Consider the following 22,558-nt stretch of genomic DNA (forward strand, 5'->3'; position numbering starts at 1 on the left):
TATACACACATATACAGTATCTATGCACACACACACACCTCCTGTGGTAGGAACTCCCTATATGGAAACTCCCTCCACTGAACAAAATAAGTAATATGTACATTTGCACATATGTATACATATATATATCTTTATACACATTTGCATGACAAGTTTTATCTTTCTTAATAACAAAATCATCATAACACATTTAGATGGAGCTTCAGAATTTGCAAAGTGTTTTCACATACATTATTTTATTTGATCCTCACAACAACCAAAGCAGGTAATTGGTGCAAGTATTATTATCTCTCTCTTATAGGTGAGGAAACTGATTTCAGAGCTGTTCAGTAACTTACCTAAAGTAAAAGAGTAGTAAAAGAGCCTGAACCCAGGTCTTCAGACAACAGGTTCAATGTTTGCTCTTTTCCTGTAGGATTGTGGGATTTCAAGCTTAAAGGGCTCTTTGAGGCCTTCAGCTCCACCAGCCCATCTACACTCTTTTTACAGATGGGGAAACTGAGATATGGAGAGGTTAAATCCCCGAGTCTCAATTTAGTGATTTTTTTTAGTGCAACATGCTACTTATCCTCTATACCAGAGTATAAGCCCCTTGAGAACAGGGATTCAGTCTTCATTTATCTCTGTATTCTTTCTTGACTCTAGAAAGGTCTTACACATAGAAGGTACAGCAATGACAGTCAGACTGAGTTTTAGTTGAGTCAAACAGCAAAACTAATCAATGTTCTGCAGTGCTTACATATGGCAGTGCATAGATATGTCATTTGCATACGAATATATTTTAAATGGATAAGTATACTCTCATACATGAAATATATAGCTACTTACATACATTTATGGCCATATTCATATAGGATTGTAAGGCCAAATAAAATAGAAATGGGAATTCTAAGGCCCCCCTTAGAGGGAAACGGGTAGCTTTCTTGTGATAATAGACCACAGCTAAGCAACAGGGGGAAAAAAACACTGCTTAGATTGACAAGCTTTGTTTAAAGGAGCCCTTAGAGAAAGCCCTTTAGGATACTGTGAATGGGGATTGAACTACCCTTTAATCCTCTCCACACCCCATGTAGAGTAATTGAATCTTTGCTCAGGAGGGCCTGTTCACCTTGTATGGTGGCAGCCACTAACATCCTAAAAAAAACCTATGGCTAGGTTCTGAAAGAAAGCTAACTTTGGAGTTTCTAGTTCATGGATTGTGCAGAAATAAAGCCTTCAGTTTGTTCTCTTTCTTTGTTGAAAGGATATGAGGAGAAGCTCAGAATTTTAGAACACCAGAAATTTGTCTGAAATGCTATATGTATGAGATACAGAATGGATCAGTGGGAAAAGGACGAAAGTAGGAACGAAGAGACCTAGGTTCTATTATGGCTCCTAAGGTTTTTTTTTTCTGCTCTCTTTATCTTGGGTAAATCAGTTTCCCTCTCTGTGCTTCAGGTTCTTATCTATAAAAGCAGGGAGTCTTATCAGATGTAAAATCTTATAATTAAATTATCTCTGATACTTAAGTTAATAGAATAACTTGTTTATAACATATATGTACATGTACTATGCTATATAAAATAAATGTACGATACAAGTAAATTCAGATACATAAAGTAAATATATTTTTAAAAATAAACATAGAACAATATATGTTAAAAGTTTTCCTTAACACATATACAATGGATTTATTAATCAATAAGTGGTTTTTTTAGTATCTACTGTGAGGCAAGTACTGTGCTAGCCCTGGAGACATAAGTATTAAAAATAAAACAGTTCTTCCATTAAGAAGTGTATATTCTATCAGAGGAGATAACATGTACACAAATAAGACTATACAAATGCATAAAAATAATTTTTGGGAGGGAGGGCACTAGCAGTAATTGGGGTGATGAAGATAGTTTCATGAAAAAAAAACATAAAATTCACTGGAGTTGTGAAGGAAAGTAGATTCTAAGAGACTGAGGGAAGCAATGAATACATTCTAGGTATGGGACAGTGCCTACACAGAGGTGTAGAGATAGAGAGTCTTGAGAGGAAAAGCAAGGAGAACAGGTTTGTTGGTCCACAGAGTATGTAAAGGGCAATAATAAAAAGGTTGGAAAAAGAGGGTGGGTCCAGGTTTTGAAGGACTTTAAAAAGTCAAATAGATAAAGTTTTACATGCTGTCAATATCAGTGATACCTACTTCATAAGACTTATGTGAGACTAAAATGAGGTAGATTAAAACTGGTAAGATCCTGGTATGTTAGGACCCAGAAGAGCCCAGATTTCCCACAAATAATCCAATAAATCTCTAAAAGTATATCAGAAAGAACAATAAGAAAGGAAACCAAAGAATAAAAGTTTGTCTTTTCATTACAGAACTGAACAAGATAGCCAAAATTCTGCCGAAGCTCTAAGCAAAGACAAATGAGGGTAAGCATAAGACAAAGAGAGAACCCAAGAGTAGAAGACAGGGTCAGGAGAGCCTAGGCCACAGCTAGGGACAAGGGAATGGGAAGCAAAATACCTGTCTCTTGCAGGATTATGCCACCACAACAACCAATGTCATTTGACTGGGGCTTATGTCAAGGGACAGAGCCCACTCCAGGCTCAGAATTGCTCAGAAGGGGATATAGAAGGACTGAAGACCCTTACTTAATCTGAAACACCATGAGACCTTCAGTACCCCATAGCCCTTTAAGAAAGTTGGACTCAGTCTTTGTCACTGCATCTAGGTCCAAATAAGGTCTGTCAAGTACAAGAATGAGCAGAGTCTGACCCGTCAAAAACAGACACTAGAGATATGAATAAACCTAAAAAAAAGACAAACACAATGAAGAAATATTATGAACTGAGAGAAGCCCAAGAGATAAACCCTGGAGAAGAGAGTAACTATATAGCAAGTCTAAGCAGTATCTTGGGAGAATGTCTGAGCCATGAGGACTACAAGAGTAGTTGGAATAAAGGAAATGAGGTAGGTCAATATGGTACCTCCTCTGGGACAATTTCATAACTTTCATTCAAATTGGCAGACAGTGTCCAGATCATTACTGCTCCTACTCATATTTCTGTCATGCGGTAACACTGAGGGCCTGAGATTTTCATATAAATTTAGTATGGTCTTATGTAAAGATCTCCACATGCAAATCTGGACATGTAGGGTTGGGCTTACATATAATACTGTTTCCTATATGATGACTGAGCCCCATTTTGTCAGATCTACATGTGGAGACAAAAGATGGTGGTCCCTTTATCAACTCCTCACCAAGTTCTCCTTTATTGACTGTGAGAACTGGTGCCTTTATAGAACGTTAAAACTGCCTTTTCTTGAGGTGGCTGTTTTTTCGTTGGGTTATTTCTCTGCATTTGATGCATATATTTATGTCAGCCACTGCTGTTTCAAGGACAATGCTAGAGACACTGCCACAAGTCCAAATCCCCCAATCTTTAGAAGTTAACGAGGTCATTCTTAGGTCAATGGAGGAAGGAGAAAGGAGTGAGAACTCAGTTCTTCCTCAAATCTATAATGAAAATTCACTGGATCACCAATAGATAGGTTTGTTGCTGCAATTCCCTGATAGAAAATTGGAATCTAAACTGTCTCATTGTGATAGTTATATCTGATTCCTTTAGCCAATCCCAACACATTTTTGTGTGATATCATCTTATTTCATCCAATTATCTAAAGATTTCACTGTTTCCAAACTAAGGATGTGTGTATACACATCTGTTTGATAGATTAATTAAATTGAATCAGGCCTTCTATAATCACATTAATTGAAGTGGGGTGTTCCACACTATCCTTCATTATTAAGTCAAATATCTGTGATTTTGTGGGTAGAAGAATTCTCTCCACTGATCCAGACCAAAAACTTTTAATTTATGATCTTATAGAGTTACTTGAATCTCAGAGAGTTTAACTGACTTTCCCATGTCACCTTGTGAATATGTCAGATGAAGGATTTGAATCCTTGTCTTTTTAACTCCAAGCTCAGCACAGTTTAAGCCTCTTAAACATGAGGTAATGTTAAATGTTTTATAAACTGCCAAGTATTTTTAAAAAGAGTTATTATTGTCATCATTCGTTGGTAGTGATGAGTCATTTTTCAAGAGGTTATATTACACACACACACATACACACACATGTACATTTATCACCTGGATATAATTGCATACATACAGATTTATCCATATATAACTATATAACATATATGAATATGTGACCAAATTTGTATGTATGAAGGACACACTTATGTGGAGAGTACATGGGGTAGGGGGTGGACCAGAAAAAGAATGAGAAAGAAAAAAATGGCATTATAGGATCATAAATTCTATAATATATTACATACATGTGATATGTGTATGTATGGGCATAAAAAGTACATGTGTATATAATGTGTGCAGCATGTATGTATATTTATATTCATGTATGCATATGTACATGTATGTGTATATGAATCGGACTATATGTGTGTGTATATATGTATATATGTGTGTGTGTGTGTGTGTGTGTGTGTGTGTATATAGTCTGATTGCTAGTGTTTCAGTCTGGGTGTCAGGGTAAGAATCTGTCATGCTGTAACCCCCTTTTCCTATTCAACAGTACACTGCACACGATAATTAAAGCTTGGGGGCTTAGAGATTTTGGCCTAACGGCTTAAAGTAATCCAACACTGAGGTCTCTTCCCCCTGTATCTCCCACCACTTGCTGTGGGAATTTTCTTTAGTTACACATGGCTTCACAGGTAAACAAGCTTGAAAAAAAATCACAGGCGGGAATTGAATTAGCACCTTAGTGTTGCTTGTAATGAACCAGTTTTCTTAATTAGGTGATCATAAAATTATAACATTGAAAAGACATAAAGTTGTGGTTTAAAAAGGTAGGAGTTAACCCTTACTCTCATGTCCCTTTGTAAAATATGGTGTATATAGAAAAGATTTTCGCTTAAACTACTCATCACTGGATGAAGTGAATAAACTGCTTTCTTCCCTTATGTTCAGAAATATACCAGTTACTACACCTACATTTCTTCAATTGAAGCACTGAACTTATCTTTCAGTGGTTAATTGCATTTGTCAGAAGTCATTGCTGCCAAACAGGGACAAAGAAAGTTATCCCCTCTCCAGGAAAAGGCTAAATACCAAAAATGAATTTGGAAATACAGCCCAAGTTGCCCATGGAAGGAAATACTCTCCAGGGCCTCTGAATTGCTTGAATTTTCCCAGGTAAACCCCAGGATCCTAGCCAGGACAGGGAGAAAATGTTTTAAAAATCAAGGACACTTTTAAAGGAGACATATGATAGCCCTGGGAAAAGCCTGGTGGACAATGAAAACAGTTATGTGAAGGACTCCATAGGTAAAGTGCCATGTAGGTTTTAGACAAAATAAAGCAAAAACATATTTTTGAAGAAAAATGTCATTTTTGTCATGGATTACCTGAATTGTTGACCAATACAAGCTGGGTTACCTTGCTTGGAAATAAATCAAGCTGAAACCTTTGTACAAGGATGTGACAACTCCCCCGTCTAAAAAATATTTTCCCTGTGGTGAAGTGGTACTTGTATATTTGGAGTCAAAAGACATGGGCGGATATGGCTCTGTCACTTAATATCTGTGTGAACTTGGGCAAGCCATTTATCATTAAATTGAAAGATTCAGGGTTTAAAAAGTACCTTAGAGATCATCTGGTCCAATCCCCTCATCCTAAAGAAGAAGGGGCTTCCCACTCTCTGGGTCTCTGTTTAATGAGTGAGTTGGGCTAAATGGTCTCCATAAGTACTCCAGCTCTCACATTCCATGGTTCTATGGCTCTGGAATTACATGATTCCATGAACTCCTATTCACTCCTATCAATTAAGCAGTACTCTGGCTTTCTTCTTCCTCTGATAAAATGCAAATCTCTCTGGGGGCAGTCTTCTACCTCTTTAAGAGCAATGGGTGTTTAGAAGAAAGATCACATACTCCCAACAACAAGCAGAGGAAAGAGAAGCAGGAAGAGAGGTCAGGGGCCATTGAGAGCAGCTTAGACTACTTCACAGTTTTTTCCAGAGCTTCGCCTGGATAGATCTTCAAATCACTAACTTTCTCAATTTTTTAAAATTTTATCTAAGGAAAACTTGGCCTGAAGTATCATAACTTTTATTCCTAGACTTTCTGAAGTTTCCCTTAAACTTCCCTCATTTCCATCCCCATACTTAATAATGCTTATAAAGAAATGCTCTGACCAGATTTCCTTTTGTTGACAGACAGACAGACAGGCAGATAGATCAATCGATCGATATCGATCAATAGATAGATAGATAGATAGATAGATAGATAGATAGATACATAGATACATAGATACATAGATACATAGATACATAGATACATAGATACATAGATACATAGATAGATGAGTCTGGTTCTCTATTTTTACCTCAGTGGAATATCGGTCTCCAAGAACTATACCTGATGTTCAAAGAAAATGTTCCACTAGCTACTATTAATGAATGAAAGAAATCCATCTCTGTGACCCTCTAGGAGACCTTAAAGAAGCTAACTTTTTTTTTTATTTTTTAATTTATTCATTTATATTTTATTTTATTTTCAGTTCCAAATTCTCTTCCTCCTTTTAGCTCCTTCTATACACATTTAGAAGGCAAGAAATATGATACTTATTAAATATATGAGGTCATGCAAAACATATTTCTGCATTAGCCATGTTCCTGGGTGGGAGGAGGGGGTAAGGAAAGCAAGAAAAATAAAGGCAAAATCTATGCTTCTATATGCACTCTAAGTCCATCAGTTCTCTCTACCTGAAGGTACATCGCATTTTTCATGAGTAATGGGTTAACTTTGACAAAGTTATGCTACTTAGATCTTCAGACCACAGGACATCTTCATTCATAAAAAATCAATATAATTGTAGCACTTGTGTCAGAGACTGCCTTCTGACACTAAGGTCCCAGGTATACTTTGGAGGTCAACTCACTTCTCTGGCTCATTACCTCCAATCAAGTGTCTATATATTGCATGCTACCCCAACCTGCCACTCCTATGTGTGTATTCATCAACTTACTTTACAAGCACAAAGGTTCCTAAGACTCAAATCATGAGCAAATCTATTTACTAGTTAAGGGAAAACAAACATAATTCATGTCAGAACTTAAAGAAAATGACACTACTTGCCAGTGAGCAACTATCTCCTAGAGCTCCCTCCTCCCCCCATAGTCCCAGAGAGTACTCTTAACAGAAGTGGTGGGTACTCCTCTCCACAACACAATCACCAAAGTTGTGAGCTGTGGCGATCTATTTCTACCTACATACAAAAGATTCTCCCACTACAACATACTCAACAAGTACCTGCCAGTGTGTACTTGAAGACCTTCAAGGAGAGAAGAACCATGTCCTCTCAAGTGAGGCTACTTCACTTTTGGACAGTTTTAAATGTTAGAAAGATTTTTTTTCCTGAAATTGTCTTAATCTGTCTTTTGGTACTTCTACCCATTGATTATGATTCTTCCCCCCTATGACCAAAAAGAACACATTTCATCCACTCCACTTTGCATTTGCTGCCCTGCCTGGTTTCAAGTTCACAGAACAAGATGCCATTCCTAGGATAAACTCACCTTCATGTTGCTAACTCAAGCCTTGACTGACACCACCTACCTCAATCTCCTCTCCCATCTGATTAGAGGGCTAGAGGATGGAGTATCAAACTCCTCCAAATGCCTTACTTAATAGAAGGCAGAAAATGAACTCAACTCATTCCACTTTGCATCCGCTGCCCTGCGTCGTTTCAACTGCACGGAGCAAAATGCCTCCTTGCCATGTAGACCCGGTGCCTCTTTTCTTGCCTTCTTTTCTGTGTTGCCTCCCCCTTTAGACTGTAAGCAACTTGAGGTCAGGGACTGTCTTTCTTTTTATTAATTATATCCCCAGTGCTTAGCACAAGGCCTGGCATATAGTTGGCAAATATTCATTGGAATGGATTAGACTGGATTAATCTATTCTCCATAGTTCTTCAGATACTTGAACACAGATATCACATCTCCTCTGATTTATCATGTCATGTGATTTATGATGTGTTTTTATAAACACTTGTGAGCTGTGAAGAACTTTGCTAGGTGCAGACTACAGGAGGAGTAATGTAGGATAATGATGAAAAAAAACCACAGTAGGTAGCAATGGTGAATGATATTTACAATAAACTTCTGGAAATAATCCCGTGTGTTGGACAACTCTGCAGATAGCCAAGAGAGAGGGTCTCCAGAGGAGGGTGACCAGTTAGGACCTTGAATTCATTACACATGAGAATTAGAATAGATTTTAGAGGTCATTCATTAAAACTTCACTCATTTTATAGATGAAGAAACTGAAACTCAGGTTAGATAACTTGCCTAGGATCCCAGATGTGGTAAATATAAAAGGCAGGAACATTCTGTCTCCTTGATAGAAGAGTACTGCCTTATGTGCTGTTCATTTTTGTTTCTGATCATGGCTTTTTTCTTCTTTCTTGCTTCATTAGGCCTGTAGTTCAAGCTTCCTACAATTTCCCTTATTTCCCAACAGATGATGGCTATTCCCATCCCCAGAAAACATAATAACTCCAGAATTCCTATATTAAAACTAAAGCCTACTTCCAGGTGCCCTGATTTGAAACCTTTTGTACAGTGCTAACAGCAGTCTCTGGCCTCAGGCCAAAGAAGACTCCTAGCACCCCACCCTTTGCACTGTGTAAGCAGCTTTGTCTCCTTTGTTCCATGGAGGGTCTGGATGGCAACACAATTTTAAGGATTTTGTCTTCTAGTGCTTGAGTTGTATGCTCTCTATCTACAAAAGCACATCTCCATAGTATATAGGCTAGTGAGTGTGCCCTAATATCTCACCAATTTTTCCCCTATTCTCCTCAGACATCTAAGTAGTATTATTCAAATATAGTTGGCCATTTCTCAAAACATTTAATATAAAGAGAAGCAGCCAAATACTCCCTCAGTTGATAGTTGTTTGACCTTCATTTCTTTTTTTTTCTTTTTGGAGAGCAATTGGGGTTAAGCAACTTGCCCAAGGTCACACAGCTAGTAAATGTGTCAAGTGTCTGAGGCCAGATTTGAACTCAGGTCCTCCTAACTCCAGGGTCGGTGATCTATTCACTGCACCACCTAGCTGCCCCTTGACCTTCATTTTCTTTTCTTTTTTTTTTTTTTTAAAGCAGTCGGGGTTAAGTAACTTGCTTAAGGTTACACGGCCAGATGTTTCTGGGTGGGTGCTAAGTGTCTGAGCCTGGATTCGATCCCCAGGTCATCCCAACTCTGGGGCTGGTGCTCTTATTTGCTGTGCTACCTGGCCGCCCCTGTTTTCAAAGAGGATCAATGACTCCCTTAGTATTTCAGGAGAGAGAGGAAGAGAGAGACAGAGACAGAGAATTAGTTCCTGTAATTTGTTTGATGGTATAGTTCTGTGTGGGTATTTGTGGGTCTCAAGGTTTCCTCTAGCCCTAAGGTTATGAGTCATATCAATTTATGAGGGAATATGACTTGAATATCTCTAAAGTTCCTCCTAGGGCTCAAATTCCATTGCTGCTTTAGCTCCAATATTCTCAATTTTTTTTTTTATCATTTTCTAGCATAAATGAGTTAGACTGGAGCATACTATATATACTATATATGCCTAAAGTATAGGTTTATTCATGCCTATAAGCCATCCCAGGAAGCATGTTCTGAGTTCTCCTGGTCATTTCCAGGGATATATGTACACAGTGCTGAAAGACTTGACCCTTTGGGATGTCTTAGAAACTTTTTGGCTCCATAAAGGAAAGAGGATATATCAAAAAAGATTTGGCCACTAAGCCAGGAAGAATTATCCATACCATAGAGGCTTCAAATGGAGAAATAATTTCTTCTGTTACTCTTTTCTTCCTGTCTCTGGAATATGCAGGATAGAACTCTCCCTTCAGGACTTCTAGTAAGTGAAGGGAAAAAGTCTCTTCTTTTTCCTCCATCACTAATGGTATCTGCTCACACTGGGCAGTTAGAATATGTGCTTATAGACTTAGTCAGGACCTTAAGAGGATGGCTGATTCTTCCATGCGTTTATGTTTTGTTTTGTTTTTCCTTAACAAAGTTACCAAACACTATCCTGAGATGGACTTTTTCAGCCTGAGAGGCAATCTTGTGAGTTTGAGAGGTCAGGAGCTCCTGGGTACTTTAAATTGGTACTGCCCACACTATAATTGATCCTTGTAGTTCCCATAACATTTCTCAGAGGAGATGAAGACTACCAATTGAAAGCTAAACCAATGGGCTTGCCAGAAGACAAAGAGCTTAAAAAAGATGTTCAGATTCTACTGAGCTGAAATGAAGATGAAATGCCTATTCAATGGACTCACTAATTGTCTCATGCTTTAATACTTCAAGTTTCAACTCCATAGATCTCAAACTATACTACAAAGTAGCGATTGTCAAAACAATTTGTTACTGAGTAAGAAATTGAGTGTTGATCAGTGAAACAAAATAGGTACACAATATGTAGAAGCAAATGAACACAGTAGCTTATTGTTTGATAAATTCCAAGATCTCAACTATTGGGGCAAAACTTTGTGTTTGACTTGAGAAATTGGAAAATGGTCTGGTGGAAGCTATATATAGACCACCATCTCATATTTTATACCAAGATGAGATCCAAATGGATATAATATTTAAACATAAAGAGCATGGAAGAAATTGCCTGTCTATAGATAGGGAAAAGTTTATGACAAATGGTAAAATGCACCACCTCAACTGCATGAAATTAAAAAAAAAATTTTCACAAAAGCAATACATCTAAATAGAAAAGAAACAAGAAATTGGGGAAAGATGATAAAGGTATCATTTCCATTATATATAGAGAATTGATTAAAATTTATACAAATAAGAGTCATTTCTTAACTGATAAATGGTCAAAGGATATAAATATGGAATTTTCAGAGAAGGAGATTCAAGTTATCTCTAACATAGGCAAAAATTCTCCAAATTACTTATAATTAGAGAAAAAGGATAACAACTCTAAAGTACTACCTCAAATTCATCAGACTGGTAAATGTTAATAAAAAAGGAAAATGACAAATGCTGGAGATGCTGGGGGGGAAACAGGCACATTAATGTACTATTAGTAGAACTGTGAACTAGTCCAGCCACTCTGGAAAGTGAATTTGGATCTATACCCAAAAAGTTATTGAACTGTATGTATTCTTTGACCTAGTGATACTGTTGCTAGGTCAATATCCCAATGAAAAAAGGCAAGGAACCCATATGTAGAAAAATTATATATAGCAGTTTTTCATGATAGCAAAGAATTAGAAACTGAGGGCATGCCTATCATTTGAGGAATAAATGACAAAGTTATGGTGTATTAATATTATTGAATCATTGGACTATAAGAAATGATGAAGGGGGTTTTCAGGGAAACTTGGAAAGATTTGTATGATCTGTAAACTGAAGTGAGCAGAATCAGGAGAACAATTTCTTTTTTTTAATTTTTAATTTTTTTTAAAAGTAATTTGTTTATTTACTCAGTTTACAACATTCAGTTCCACAGTACCTTGAGTTTCAAATTTTCTCCCCCTTTTTTTCCTCCCCCCTCCCCCATGGTGGCATGCAATCAAATATGGGATCTACACTGAGCCAGGGGTGGGGCCAAGATGGCAGCATAGAAGCAGGAAAACTCTATGAGCTCCCCCCATAATCACCTTAAATATCTATAATATATGACTCAAAACAAATTTTAGAGCTACAGAACCCAAAAAGTAACAGAGAGAAACAAATCTGCTGCTGAAGGCAGCCTGGCAGGCCAGCAAGAAGAGTTCATCACAGCATGTTGGGAGCCCAGCCCAGCCCAGTGCCATGGTTTTAGCCCCAGGGTGGCCCCAACCAGCAGTGGCTGGAGCACACTTAAGGAGAGTGGATCGCCAGCAGCTGTGGTAGTTTCCAGAATTGTCAACCCATAAATGCCAAAGTAAAAGGTCAGTGTGGAACTTTGTGGGAATGGGGGACCAAGAGGGTGGTCTGGCCCTGTCCCTGGGGAGAGAAGTGGCAGAGGTATGGTGGCTGTGTGGCTGCCACCACGTGCCTGCTTCAGAGCTCCTGGCCTGCAGATCATAGGGGGATCAAGCAACCATTCAAAGGGTAATTGCTCTTGCTTTAGCCTACTTGGATCTGGATTGCTGTCTTGGGTAGAGGTCCTGGGGTGTGTGGCCAGTGGGCCAGAGCTTGTGGGTGCAGCAGAGAGGGCACCCAACTAATAGCTCCAGCAGCTGCAAAAACCCCAGCAATTTGGGATAAAGCTCTCCTCTTTGGAAGCAGAGTTCTGTTGTGGCAAAAAGCTCAAAAGTCAAGTAATTGAGTGGCAACATGAGCAAGCAAAGGAAGAAAAGCAAGCACAGAAATAAAACCTTAGATCTCTTTTTTGGGGACAAAAAGGATCAAAGTTTGGAATGGTAGGAAGACAACAAAGTCAGAACTCCTGCATTAAAAGCTTCCAAGAAAAATATGAATTGGTTACAGGCCATGGAGGAGCTCAAGAAGGATTTTGAAAATCAAGTAAGAGAAGTAGAGAAAAATTGGGAAGAGAAATGAGAATGATGCAAGAAAATCATAAAAAGAGAGTCAACAACCTGACTGAAGAAAATAACACCTTAAAAACATACTAATTCAAATGGCAAAAGAGGCCCAAAAAGGCAATGAAGAGAAGAATGCCTTAAAAAGTCGAATTTGTCAGATGGAAAAGGAATTTCAAAAGCTCACTGAAGAGAGTAAATCCTTGGGTATTATATTGTAGCAAATGGAAGCTAATGACTTTATGAGAAATCAAGATACTATTAAATAGATCCAAACAAATGTCACTGGAAAAACCACTGACCTGGAAAAAGAACCAGGAGAGATAATTTTAAAAAATTATTGGACTATTTGAAAGCCATGATTGAAAAAGAACCTAGAAATCGTTCTTCAAGAAATTCTCAAGGAAAATTGCCCAATATTTTAGAACCAGAGGGCAAAATAGAAATTGAAAGAATTTGGGGTGGCTAGGTGGCGCAGTAAGTAAAGGGTTGGCCTTGGAGTCAGGAGGACCTGAGTTTGGTTCCGGCCTCAGACACTTAACACCCACACAAAAAACTAGCTGTGTAACCTTGGGCAAGTTACTTAACCCTAATTGCCCTCCAAAAGCAAAAAAAAAAAAAAAAAAGAAAGAAAGAAAAGAAATTGAAAGAATTCATTGATCACCTCTTGAAAAGATCCCCAAAAGAAAACTCTGAGGAATATTATAGCCAGATTCTGGAGTTCACAGATCAAGGAGAAAATATTACAAGCAGCCAAGAAGACACAATTTGAATATTGTGGAAACACAATCAGGATAACACAAGATCTAGCAGTTTCTACAGTAAGGGATTGAAGGGCTTGGAATATGATATTCCAGAGGTCAAAGGAGCTAGGATTAAAACCAAGAATCACCTACCCAGCAAAACTGAGTATAATGTTTCAGGGGAAAATATGGTCATTCAATGAAAAAGAGGACTTTCAAGCACTCTTGATGAAAAAAACAGAGTTGAATAGAAAATTTGACATTCAAATACAAAAAGAAAGAGAAGCATGAGAAAGTAAACGGGGAAAAGAAATCATAAGGAACTTATCACAGTTGAACTATTAACATTCCTACATAGAAAAATGGTAATTGTAACTTATGAAACTTTTCTCAGTATGAGGATAGTTGAAGGGAATATAAATGTGTGTGTGTGTGTATACACACATACTCTCACACACACACACACACACACATATATATATATATATATATATATATATATATAGCAGGGTATATGTGTGTGTGAATACATATTTGATTGTGTGTATATATGTTTACAGGTATACATAGACAAAGGGCACAGGATCAATAGAATAGGAAGGGATGGTATTTAAAAAATAAAATTAAGAGGTGAGAGAGGAATGTAATCAGAGGAGATAGGGAGAGACGGAATTAGGTAAATTATTTCATATAGAAGAGGCAAGGGAAAACTGTTACAATGGAGGGGAAGAACAGGAAGGCAAAAGGTAATGGGTCAACCTTACTCTCATTGAATTTGACTTAAAGACGGAATAACATACACACTAAATTTGGTATCTTACCCTATAGGAGAGTAAGGGGGAAGGGGATAAGAGGGGGGATGATAGAAGAGAGGGCAGATTGAGGGGGGCAGTTAGAAGCACACACTTTTGAAAAGGGACAGGGTCAAAGTAGAAAATAGAACAAGTGAGGAGCAGGATGGGATGAAGGGAAATATAGTCAGTCTTTCACAATATATCAACTCTGGAAATGTTTTGCATTGCTATATACGTACAACCTATATTGAATTGCTTATCTTCCCATTAAGGGTGGGTGACAAGGGAAGAAGGGAAAGAATCTGGAATTCAAAGTTTTAAAATCCAATGTTAAAAAAATATTATTGTCATTATTTTACATGTAACTGGGAAATAAGATATACAGGCAAAGGGGTATGAAACTACTTCTTTCCCTACCGTAAAGTCAGAGGGGGCTTGGTGGAGGATATAGGAGAGAGCAGATGGGGGAGGGGGTATTCAGTGAAATCATTGTTTTGGGGTGGTGGGTAGGGGAAAAGACGGGGAGAAAATTTGTAACTCATAATCTTGTGGAAATAAATATTGTAAACTAAAAATAAACATAAAATTAAAAAAAAAACAAATATAGGATCTACAAATATCTTCACATTAATCATTAGGCTATAAAGAAGGATTATAACTGATGGAATGATCAGTAGAAAAGAGGAAACAAAACAAAACAAGAAAAAGAAAGAGAGCAGGTAGTTTGCTTCAATCTGCATTCAGTCCGCATTTCTTTCTCTGGATGTGGGTATCTCTTTTGCAGTTGTCTTATAACCTTATATTGCTGAGAGGATCCCAGGCTATCAAAGTTAGTCGTCACACATATGTTGTGTCTATGATTGTGTACAGATTTCTCTTGGTTCTGTTCTTCTCACTCAATATCCGTTTATTTAAGTCTCTCCAGGTTATTATGAAGTCCGTCTGCTCCTCATTTCTTATAGTACAGCAATATTCCATTGCATTCATATAGCACGACTTGTTCAGTCATTCCCCAAATGATGGGCATCCCCTTGATTTCCAAATCTTTGCCACCACAAAAAGAGCTTCTAGAAATATTTTTGTACATACAAGTCCTCCTCCCACTTCTCTGATATTTTGGGGATATAACCCTAGAAGTGATATTGCTGGGTCAAAGGGTAAGCACTTATTTGTAGCCCTTTGGGCATAGTGCCAGATTGCTCTCCAGAATGGTTGGATCAGTTCACAACTCCAATAACATCATTATTGTAAAGAGAGGCAACTCTGAAAGACTTAGGAATATTCACCAGCACAAGAACCAATGACAACCAGATGACTCATGATGAAGTATGCTGCCCACTTCAAGATAAAGAAGTGAGGAACTCAGAGTGCAGATGAAAGCATATATTGTTTTTTAAACACAGCTAATGTGGGGAATTTCCTTCTTTACTATATATGTTTGTAACCATTTTATTTTTCTTGTTTTCTCACAATGAATGTGAAGGGAAAATGGAAGGAAAAAATTAGAAACTGAATTTAAAACAAGACTGAATTTTTAAAGTTTCAATCTCTTAGGAGAGCATAATGGGAATTTTAGGTAATGTCATGTTTTATATTATGGTTCATATGTGCGCATGAGCCTTTCTTTTGTATAAAGAAAACAAATAATTGTCCTGTTCTTGGTTCATGTTGTACATTGAATAACTTTCTACTCCCTTTGGCGGAGGGAGATCCTCAGATATGAGTCAAACCTAAGCTTTAGGTAATTTTCCTCTGGGCTTCAGAATTGGGGTCTAACGAGCCACTGTCAATGAGAAGAAAAAAAGGATCCCAAAACTTCCCCTGGGGCCAAACCTGGGTCTGTAAATGTAAGCTAGAGCTGGGGCCATTAATAAAAGAGAGCATCTTTATCCTCCTGCTCTCAGGAGATCTATGTTATTATGACTTCCATATAGATTTTACTTTGCTGCCTATAATCACCTACAATGTTTTTTTTTTTTTCCTAACTGAAAGCTTTCCAAGTTCTCCATATTGCTGTGATTTGAAAATAGCGTCTCCTCCCCATTTTTCCCACCTTCCATGCAATGACAGGTTCTAAGGCATGAATGCATATAAATATTTTTCCTTTATCCCCAGGGGAAAATCTTGATACAGGTTAGCTTTTCATATGGCCGTTTAAATTGCCTTACAAGAAAAAGCTATAGATACAATAAGTTAGAACAAGAGTTTTAAGTCAACAAGCATTGATTAAGTGCCTGTTATCATCATTGTTCAGTCACGTCTAACTCTTCATGGCCTCACCAAGTGTACTATCCATGGGGTTTTCTTGACAAAGATTCTAGAGTGGTTTGCCATATCCTTCTTCAGTGGATTGAAGCAAGCAAAGGTTAAGTGACTTGCCCAGGGTAAAATAGTTAGTGTCTGAGGTTGGATTTGGACTGAAGTTTTCCTGACTCTAGGCCCAGTGCTCTATCTACTCAGACACCTAACTGCCTTCTATTATTAAGCACCTACTATGTCCTAAGTGACAAATTAACCATTTCTGCCTAGAAGCAATAGAAAGCAGCCCAAAGGGGAAAGGATTTGAAATGAGGAGACCAAGGCTCATTACCAGGTTCTGGCACTTCTTGAGTATGTAATGAATAACCTTTTTACAATTTACCTCAATAGGACATTTGTAAGGGAGGTGGACTGGAAAAATGAAACATGTTAAGTATAAATTATTATTTTATTTCATTTATTTAAAAAAACACTTTAAAGAAGTCATCTTTATAATCTAGAGGTATCATGGAGGTAGAGGATGGAGACCCTGGATTCAGATCCTACCATGCTGCCTGTAAAGTCAAATTGCTTAACCTCTCAGTATGCCAGGCCACTCCTACATAAGACCACAGGTTGCGAAGCAGTGTGTCAATCTGCGTGAATTGAGGGAATTCCTTATCACAAATGAAAGCACAGGACCAGTGAAACAACAACGAAAACAACAACTCACACAGGTGTGTGAAAGTTACTGGATTTTAGGCTCATAGGCATCACAAGTCATCTAGCCTAATGCAGGCAACAGAGGAGGAAGCAGAGGTGCAGAAAGATTAGGTAGTTTGCTCAAAATCACACAGTTAATTAAAAGGCAAAATTAGCTCTAGAACCCTGATGTCCAGACATTCACAGTTGGCACTGTTTCTCCTCTAGGGTTTGGAGTTATGAGTTCATCACTAGGTGATTCTGTAGATGTTTGAAGGAAGGCATCAATATATGTAAAATGAAGAGCAACCACTTCTGCTCACAAGGAATTATTTAGTCATGCATATTTATGAAGCTTTTACCTACAGTGGTCCTTAGCTCAGCTAGGGCAATACTCTGAAGACAAGAGCCTTCATCTGGAGAGTAGGCAGAAATAAGCATGAGTGCTAGTTCATAGAATTGCTTCCTGAGCCGCTGAGAAGGCGCAGCAGTGATGAGAAAGATCTGGTAATGCAGGAATGATGGGGACCATGGGAGTCCTTTGGTTCTTCCCTTTCTGCTCTAAAGGGATTCTGGGAGCCTGGCCTTGGGGACAGGTTGTTTATGTCAGGTAAGTGCTCCCTCCCTGAGACAGGCAGGAGGCAGAAGGCATATAGAAAAGTGGCCTTAAAACGCTTAACCTAGAAGGTTTGCTGACATCCCTGGGACACCCTCTATCATCCATCCGAAAATAATCCCCATTTTCTCACATAACCTCCTAATCGCCTGCCTCCGGATGTCAGAATGCCTCTCCACTGAAGTCAAGTGCTTTCTGCCTACAGAGAAGCCTCTCTGACAGCTCCTGTGAGATACTCCTTGGTAACTTCGGAAATGGAAAAGGTAGCTGTGCGCTTATGTACCCTAAACCTGCTGACGGCTGAAGGGAGCTGGAAAAACTGTAGGCAGGTGGGTGGCACCATTTAGCTCCAGAGACACTTGGATCGGATGCTCTGTTCTTTCTCTAAGAGGAAAAGATTGTAAGTAAGATAAAATAAGACTTAAAGAAAATGAACTCTTCTGAGAGCTACCATCTATTAACCTGGATAGCATGGAGTAGGAGAATGAACACTGGATTCAGAACTGAGAGCCCTGGATCCAGGGTCACTAATTTTACCTTTGTAAGTCTAGGTTCCTCATCACGAAGATGAGGAGTTGGGAGGAAATAATTACTAAGGACCGTTGCAGTTCTTCCACTTGCTGGCCCTGCTTCCATTGACAAGTCATACTGCTTTGAGCTGGAGACGGTCTCCCATTCCTGGAATAAATTAACTCTTCCCTGGCTCTTAGTATCCCTAAGTCCCTTGAAATCTCAGCTTCCTACAGGCAGCCTGTTCCAACCTCTGTAGTCCTTAGTGCCCTTCCTCTGGAAATTACTTGGCATGAATTTTGTTTTTACGTCTCTATGAGACTTTTTGCCCTCTACTCTACTTACCATCCCCAATAGAATGTAATCTCCTTGACTACAGGGACTGTTTAATTTTTGTCTTCACTTAATATAATACCTGCTGCATAGCAGGTACTTAATAAATACTTATTGAATCTAATTAAGGTGATATCATCTAGTGCAGGCCTAGATCAGGAAGACTTCTCTTTGTGAGTTCAAAATTTGGCCTCAGGTACTTACTAGCTGTGTGACCTTGGGCAAGTCACTTAACCCTGTTTACTTTAGTCTCCTGGTCTGTAAAATGGACTGGGAAGGAAATGGCAAACTGCTCCAGTACCTTTGTCAAGAAGACCCCAAATGGGGTCATGAAGAGGTGGGACACACCTGAAATGACTGAACAACAAAGAGAAAACCCAATTCTTCCATTTTGCAAAGGAAGAAATCGAGTACAAAGAGAGTTTGCAACTGAATCTATAAAATGGAGATAATAGTATCTGCACTACCCATTTGCAATCATCAGATTTGTTGATGGGAGATATCTCAGCAATTATCTAGTCCAGCTGAGGACTAGTGAATTTTAATGACTTGCCCAAATTTACATAGCTAATAACTGATAGAACTGAGATTTAAGCCTGTCTTCTTTCTTTTTCTTTTATTTATATATTTTGTTTTTACATCATCCTTCATTTCTTAACATATTCATCACCCTGGCCCATAGAACCATGCCTTATAAGAGCAAATAAAAAAGAAAGAGGAAACAAGCAGTGAGGCAAACTAGGCAACTTACTTAATTCCAACACTATATGTGCACTGTTCTTCCTCCTCCATAGTCTCCTGCTTCTGCAAAGAAGTGAGGGAGGTACAAATTCGTAGCTTTTCTTAGGATAGAGCTTGGTCATTATAATGATATAGCACTGAGTTTCAGTTTTCTGTTGTTCTTTCTGCTTTCATTATTAAAGTGATGTCGTCAGTTGTTTTTTGTTTTCTTTTCTTTTTGGAGGGGGAAGGTAGGGCATTTGGGATTAAGTGACCTGCCCAAGGTCACAGGCTAGGTTTTTTTGTATTAAGTGTCTGAGGCTGGATTTGAACTCAGGTGCTGCTGACTCCAGGGCCAGTGCTCTATTCACTAGGCCACCTAGCCACCCCTAAACAGAACCCAGCCTTTGCCTTTTACATTTAATTCTTTTTTTTTTCCAGGAGGGAAGGCAGGGCAACTTGGGTTAAGTGACTTGCCCAAGGTCACATGGTTTTGGTTTTTTTTTTTCCTGGTTTTACTTACTTTACTTTTCTTTAGTTCATATAAGTCTTTCTATTTTTCCCACATACAAAAATGCCCAAGCTTCTAAAGCTAAATCTCTTACACTTTCCCTCATACCACAACAATTATTTCTGGGATTGTCATGAGAAAAAATGTTTTGTAAACCACATAGTGCTCAAGGCATATCCTTGTAATAGCATATCATTGTAATAAATTTAAGGTACAGTGGATAGAGCACTGGGCATAGAATCAGGAAGATGAATTCAAAAACACCATCAAACTCTTATTAGCTATGTTACCCTGGGGGAGTCACTCCCTTTGCACCAATTTCTCCAACTGGAAAAATAGGTATGATAATAGCACCTCCCTCAAGGGAGTGTTATGAGGATCAAATGAGATAATAATTATAAAGCACTTAGCAAGGTGTCTAGCACATAGTAGGGGCTATATATATGCTTATTCTCTTCCTCCTACCCCTTTCAAGGTGAATATAGTACAAAGTGGGTTGATTAATGCTTCTAGGATACAAGGCAGGGGTTGACCAGAGCTCCTTGTGGTTGGTCGAGGAAGGCCTTCTAAAATCTACCATTCTTCAAGGCTTGTGCTCATAAGTAACTTAAGAGGTAATTTATGTCTCTTTAAAAAAAACTCATGCATATATAAATATTCTATTAATCATATTTTTTCCTTGAAGGTTGCCATCACAGGGGACCTCGATGTGAAGCCTACACATTGCCCTAGGTATTTTTTTTTCAGGTTCTCCTTCTTGAACATACCCCCAGACACCACCTCCTTAACATCTTGCTTTTTTTTTTTTGAGTTAATCAAGGTTAAGTGATTTGCCCAGGGTCACATGGCTAGTAAATGTCGGAAGTCACATTTGAACTCAGGCCTTCCTGACTCCAAGGCTAGTGCTTTATCCACTATGCCACCTAGCTGCTCCTAATCTCTTACTTTAAAATCTTAAGCTCCTATTCCACATTCCTTATTTCAATTCAATCTCCTCCAAATGCAGGAACACTCTTAGTTTCTCCTATGTGGCAGGCACTGTGCTAGACACTGGAGATGGAGTTGTGCCTGCCCTTTAGGATTTGCATTTGACCAGCCAAACACAACCTTGCACAAAAGTTTGGAAAATAAAAGTTGCATGCAACTTGTCTACTGGAGGGATAGAGTGACAATGAGAGGTGAGGGGAGTCAGGAAAGGCCTGATGCAGGAAGGAATAGTAGGATAGAGAGTCTAGGAAGTCATTTCTTTTCCCATGTCCATTTTCGTCTCTCTTCCCTTTGACATTTTAGGGGCTACATGACAGGTTTCTTCAAGTATTTAAAAGGCTGTCACGGGGGTGGCTAGGTGGAGCAGTGAGTAAAGCACTGGCCCTGGAGTCGGGAGGTCCTGAGTTCGGTTCTGGCCTCAGACACCTAACCACCACATAAAAAAATACTAGCCGTGTAACCTTGGGCAAGTTACTTAACCCTAATTGCCCTCCAAAAGGCAGAAAAAAAAAAGAAAAAAAAAAGGCTGTCACATGGAAGAGGGAATAAACTTGTTCTGCTTATCCCCCTGAGGACAGAACTAGTCGTAACAGGTGGAAATTTCAGAGGTAAATGTAGACTTAGATAAGGAAAAACTCCCTTGCAATTACTGCTTTCTAAAAGTGGAATGGGTTGAATCTCTCATACCCTTCCCCTTCTTTCCAGCAGTTAGGTGGGCTAGTGGTTAGAACATTGGCCCTAGAGTAAAGAAAACCTGAATGCAAATCCAGCCTCAGATACTTAGTGGCTATGAGATCTTAGGCAAGTCACCCTCAGTTTCTTCAACTGTAAAATGGGGACAATAATAGCATCTATCTCCCTGAGTTGTTGAGAGGATCAAATAATATAGTTGTAAAATGCTTGGCATAGCGCCTGGCACACAGTATAGATACTTGATAAATGTTTGCTCCCTTTCCCCTTGATATTTTATCCAGCCATCATCCTTTAATATACTTTCCAGATTTCCAGAGGCTATTCCTTAGTGCCCTTTATCTACTCCACCCTGACCCCACTTACTTACCATCCCCTGTGTTATAGCAGGTACACCTTCCTCTCCTTTACTCTTCCACTTACCGTCTCCATGCTTGCCAGACCAAAATGTGCTTCCCTGTCTACCATTCCTCTGTATTATTTCCCCACACCCACTGCTCACCCCTTGAGAGGAGAGATTATTTTGCTTTATTATTTCTATCCCCAAAGCTTAGTACTGTGCTTAGACCACAGTAAGAACTTAATAAATGCTTTTCATGCATTGATTCTCAACTCGGACATGTTCTACCCTAGTTCAGGCCCACTGCACTTAGCACCTAGGCTATTGAAATAGACTTGTAATTTGTTTCTCTGATTCCAGACTATCTTCTCTCCAGTCCATCCTTTACACTGTTTCCAAATTCATATTCCTACAACATAGATTGGACCACATAACTTCCCTACTAAAAAACTTGGTTGACTTCTTATTGTTATTAGGATGAAGTACAAAATCTTCAGCCTAGCATTTAAAGTCCTCCACACTTTTGTTCCTACCTATCTTTCTAGCCTCATTTCATATTATTTCACTACATGTAGACTCTTACTCTGTTCTAATCATACTAACTTGTTAGCTATCTTTGCCCTTCCCTCTTCCCCCAATGCCACCATTATACACAATATTCCATTGGTCTCCTAAGTCTGGAATGTAATCCCTCCTCCTGGCTGATTCATAGAATCCCTAATTTCCTTCAAAGCACAGCTCAGGTTTTAACTCTTAAACGTTCTTTTTGGATTTCACCAGTTATGAATTTCTCTCTCTCTCTCTGTCTCTGTCTCTCTCTCTCTGTCTCTCTGT

General features: G+C 38.7%; 1 protein-coding gene across 1 annotated transcript in view; it reads left to right on the forward strand.

The window, feature by feature from the left end:
- Window positions 1–4,231: 4,231 nt before the first annotated feature.
- The window catches only part of LOC138143512 (cytochrome c oxidase subunit 4 isoform 1, mitochondrial-like), a 191,431-nt gene continuing 173,104 nt past the window's right edge, over window positions 4,232–22,558 (forward strand). Inside the window, exon 1 of the mRNA XM_069064771.1 lies at window positions 4,232–4,237. Within this exon, the coding sequence (XP_068920872.1) occupies window positions 4,233–4,237 (5 nt within the window). The 5' untranslated portion in view covers window position 4,232. The remainder of the gene's footprint in view (window positions 4,238–22,558) is intronic.

This window comes from Petaurus breviceps, unplaced genomic scaffold (genome assembly GCF_028583685.1).
Source record: "Petaurus breviceps papuanus isolate PSGF00001 unplaced genomic scaffold, PetGlider_PUasm1.0 90644, whole genome shotgun sequence".
Taxonomy (NCBI): Eukaryota; Metazoa; Chordata; class Mammalia; order Diprotodontia; family Petauridae; genus Petaurus; species Petaurus breviceps.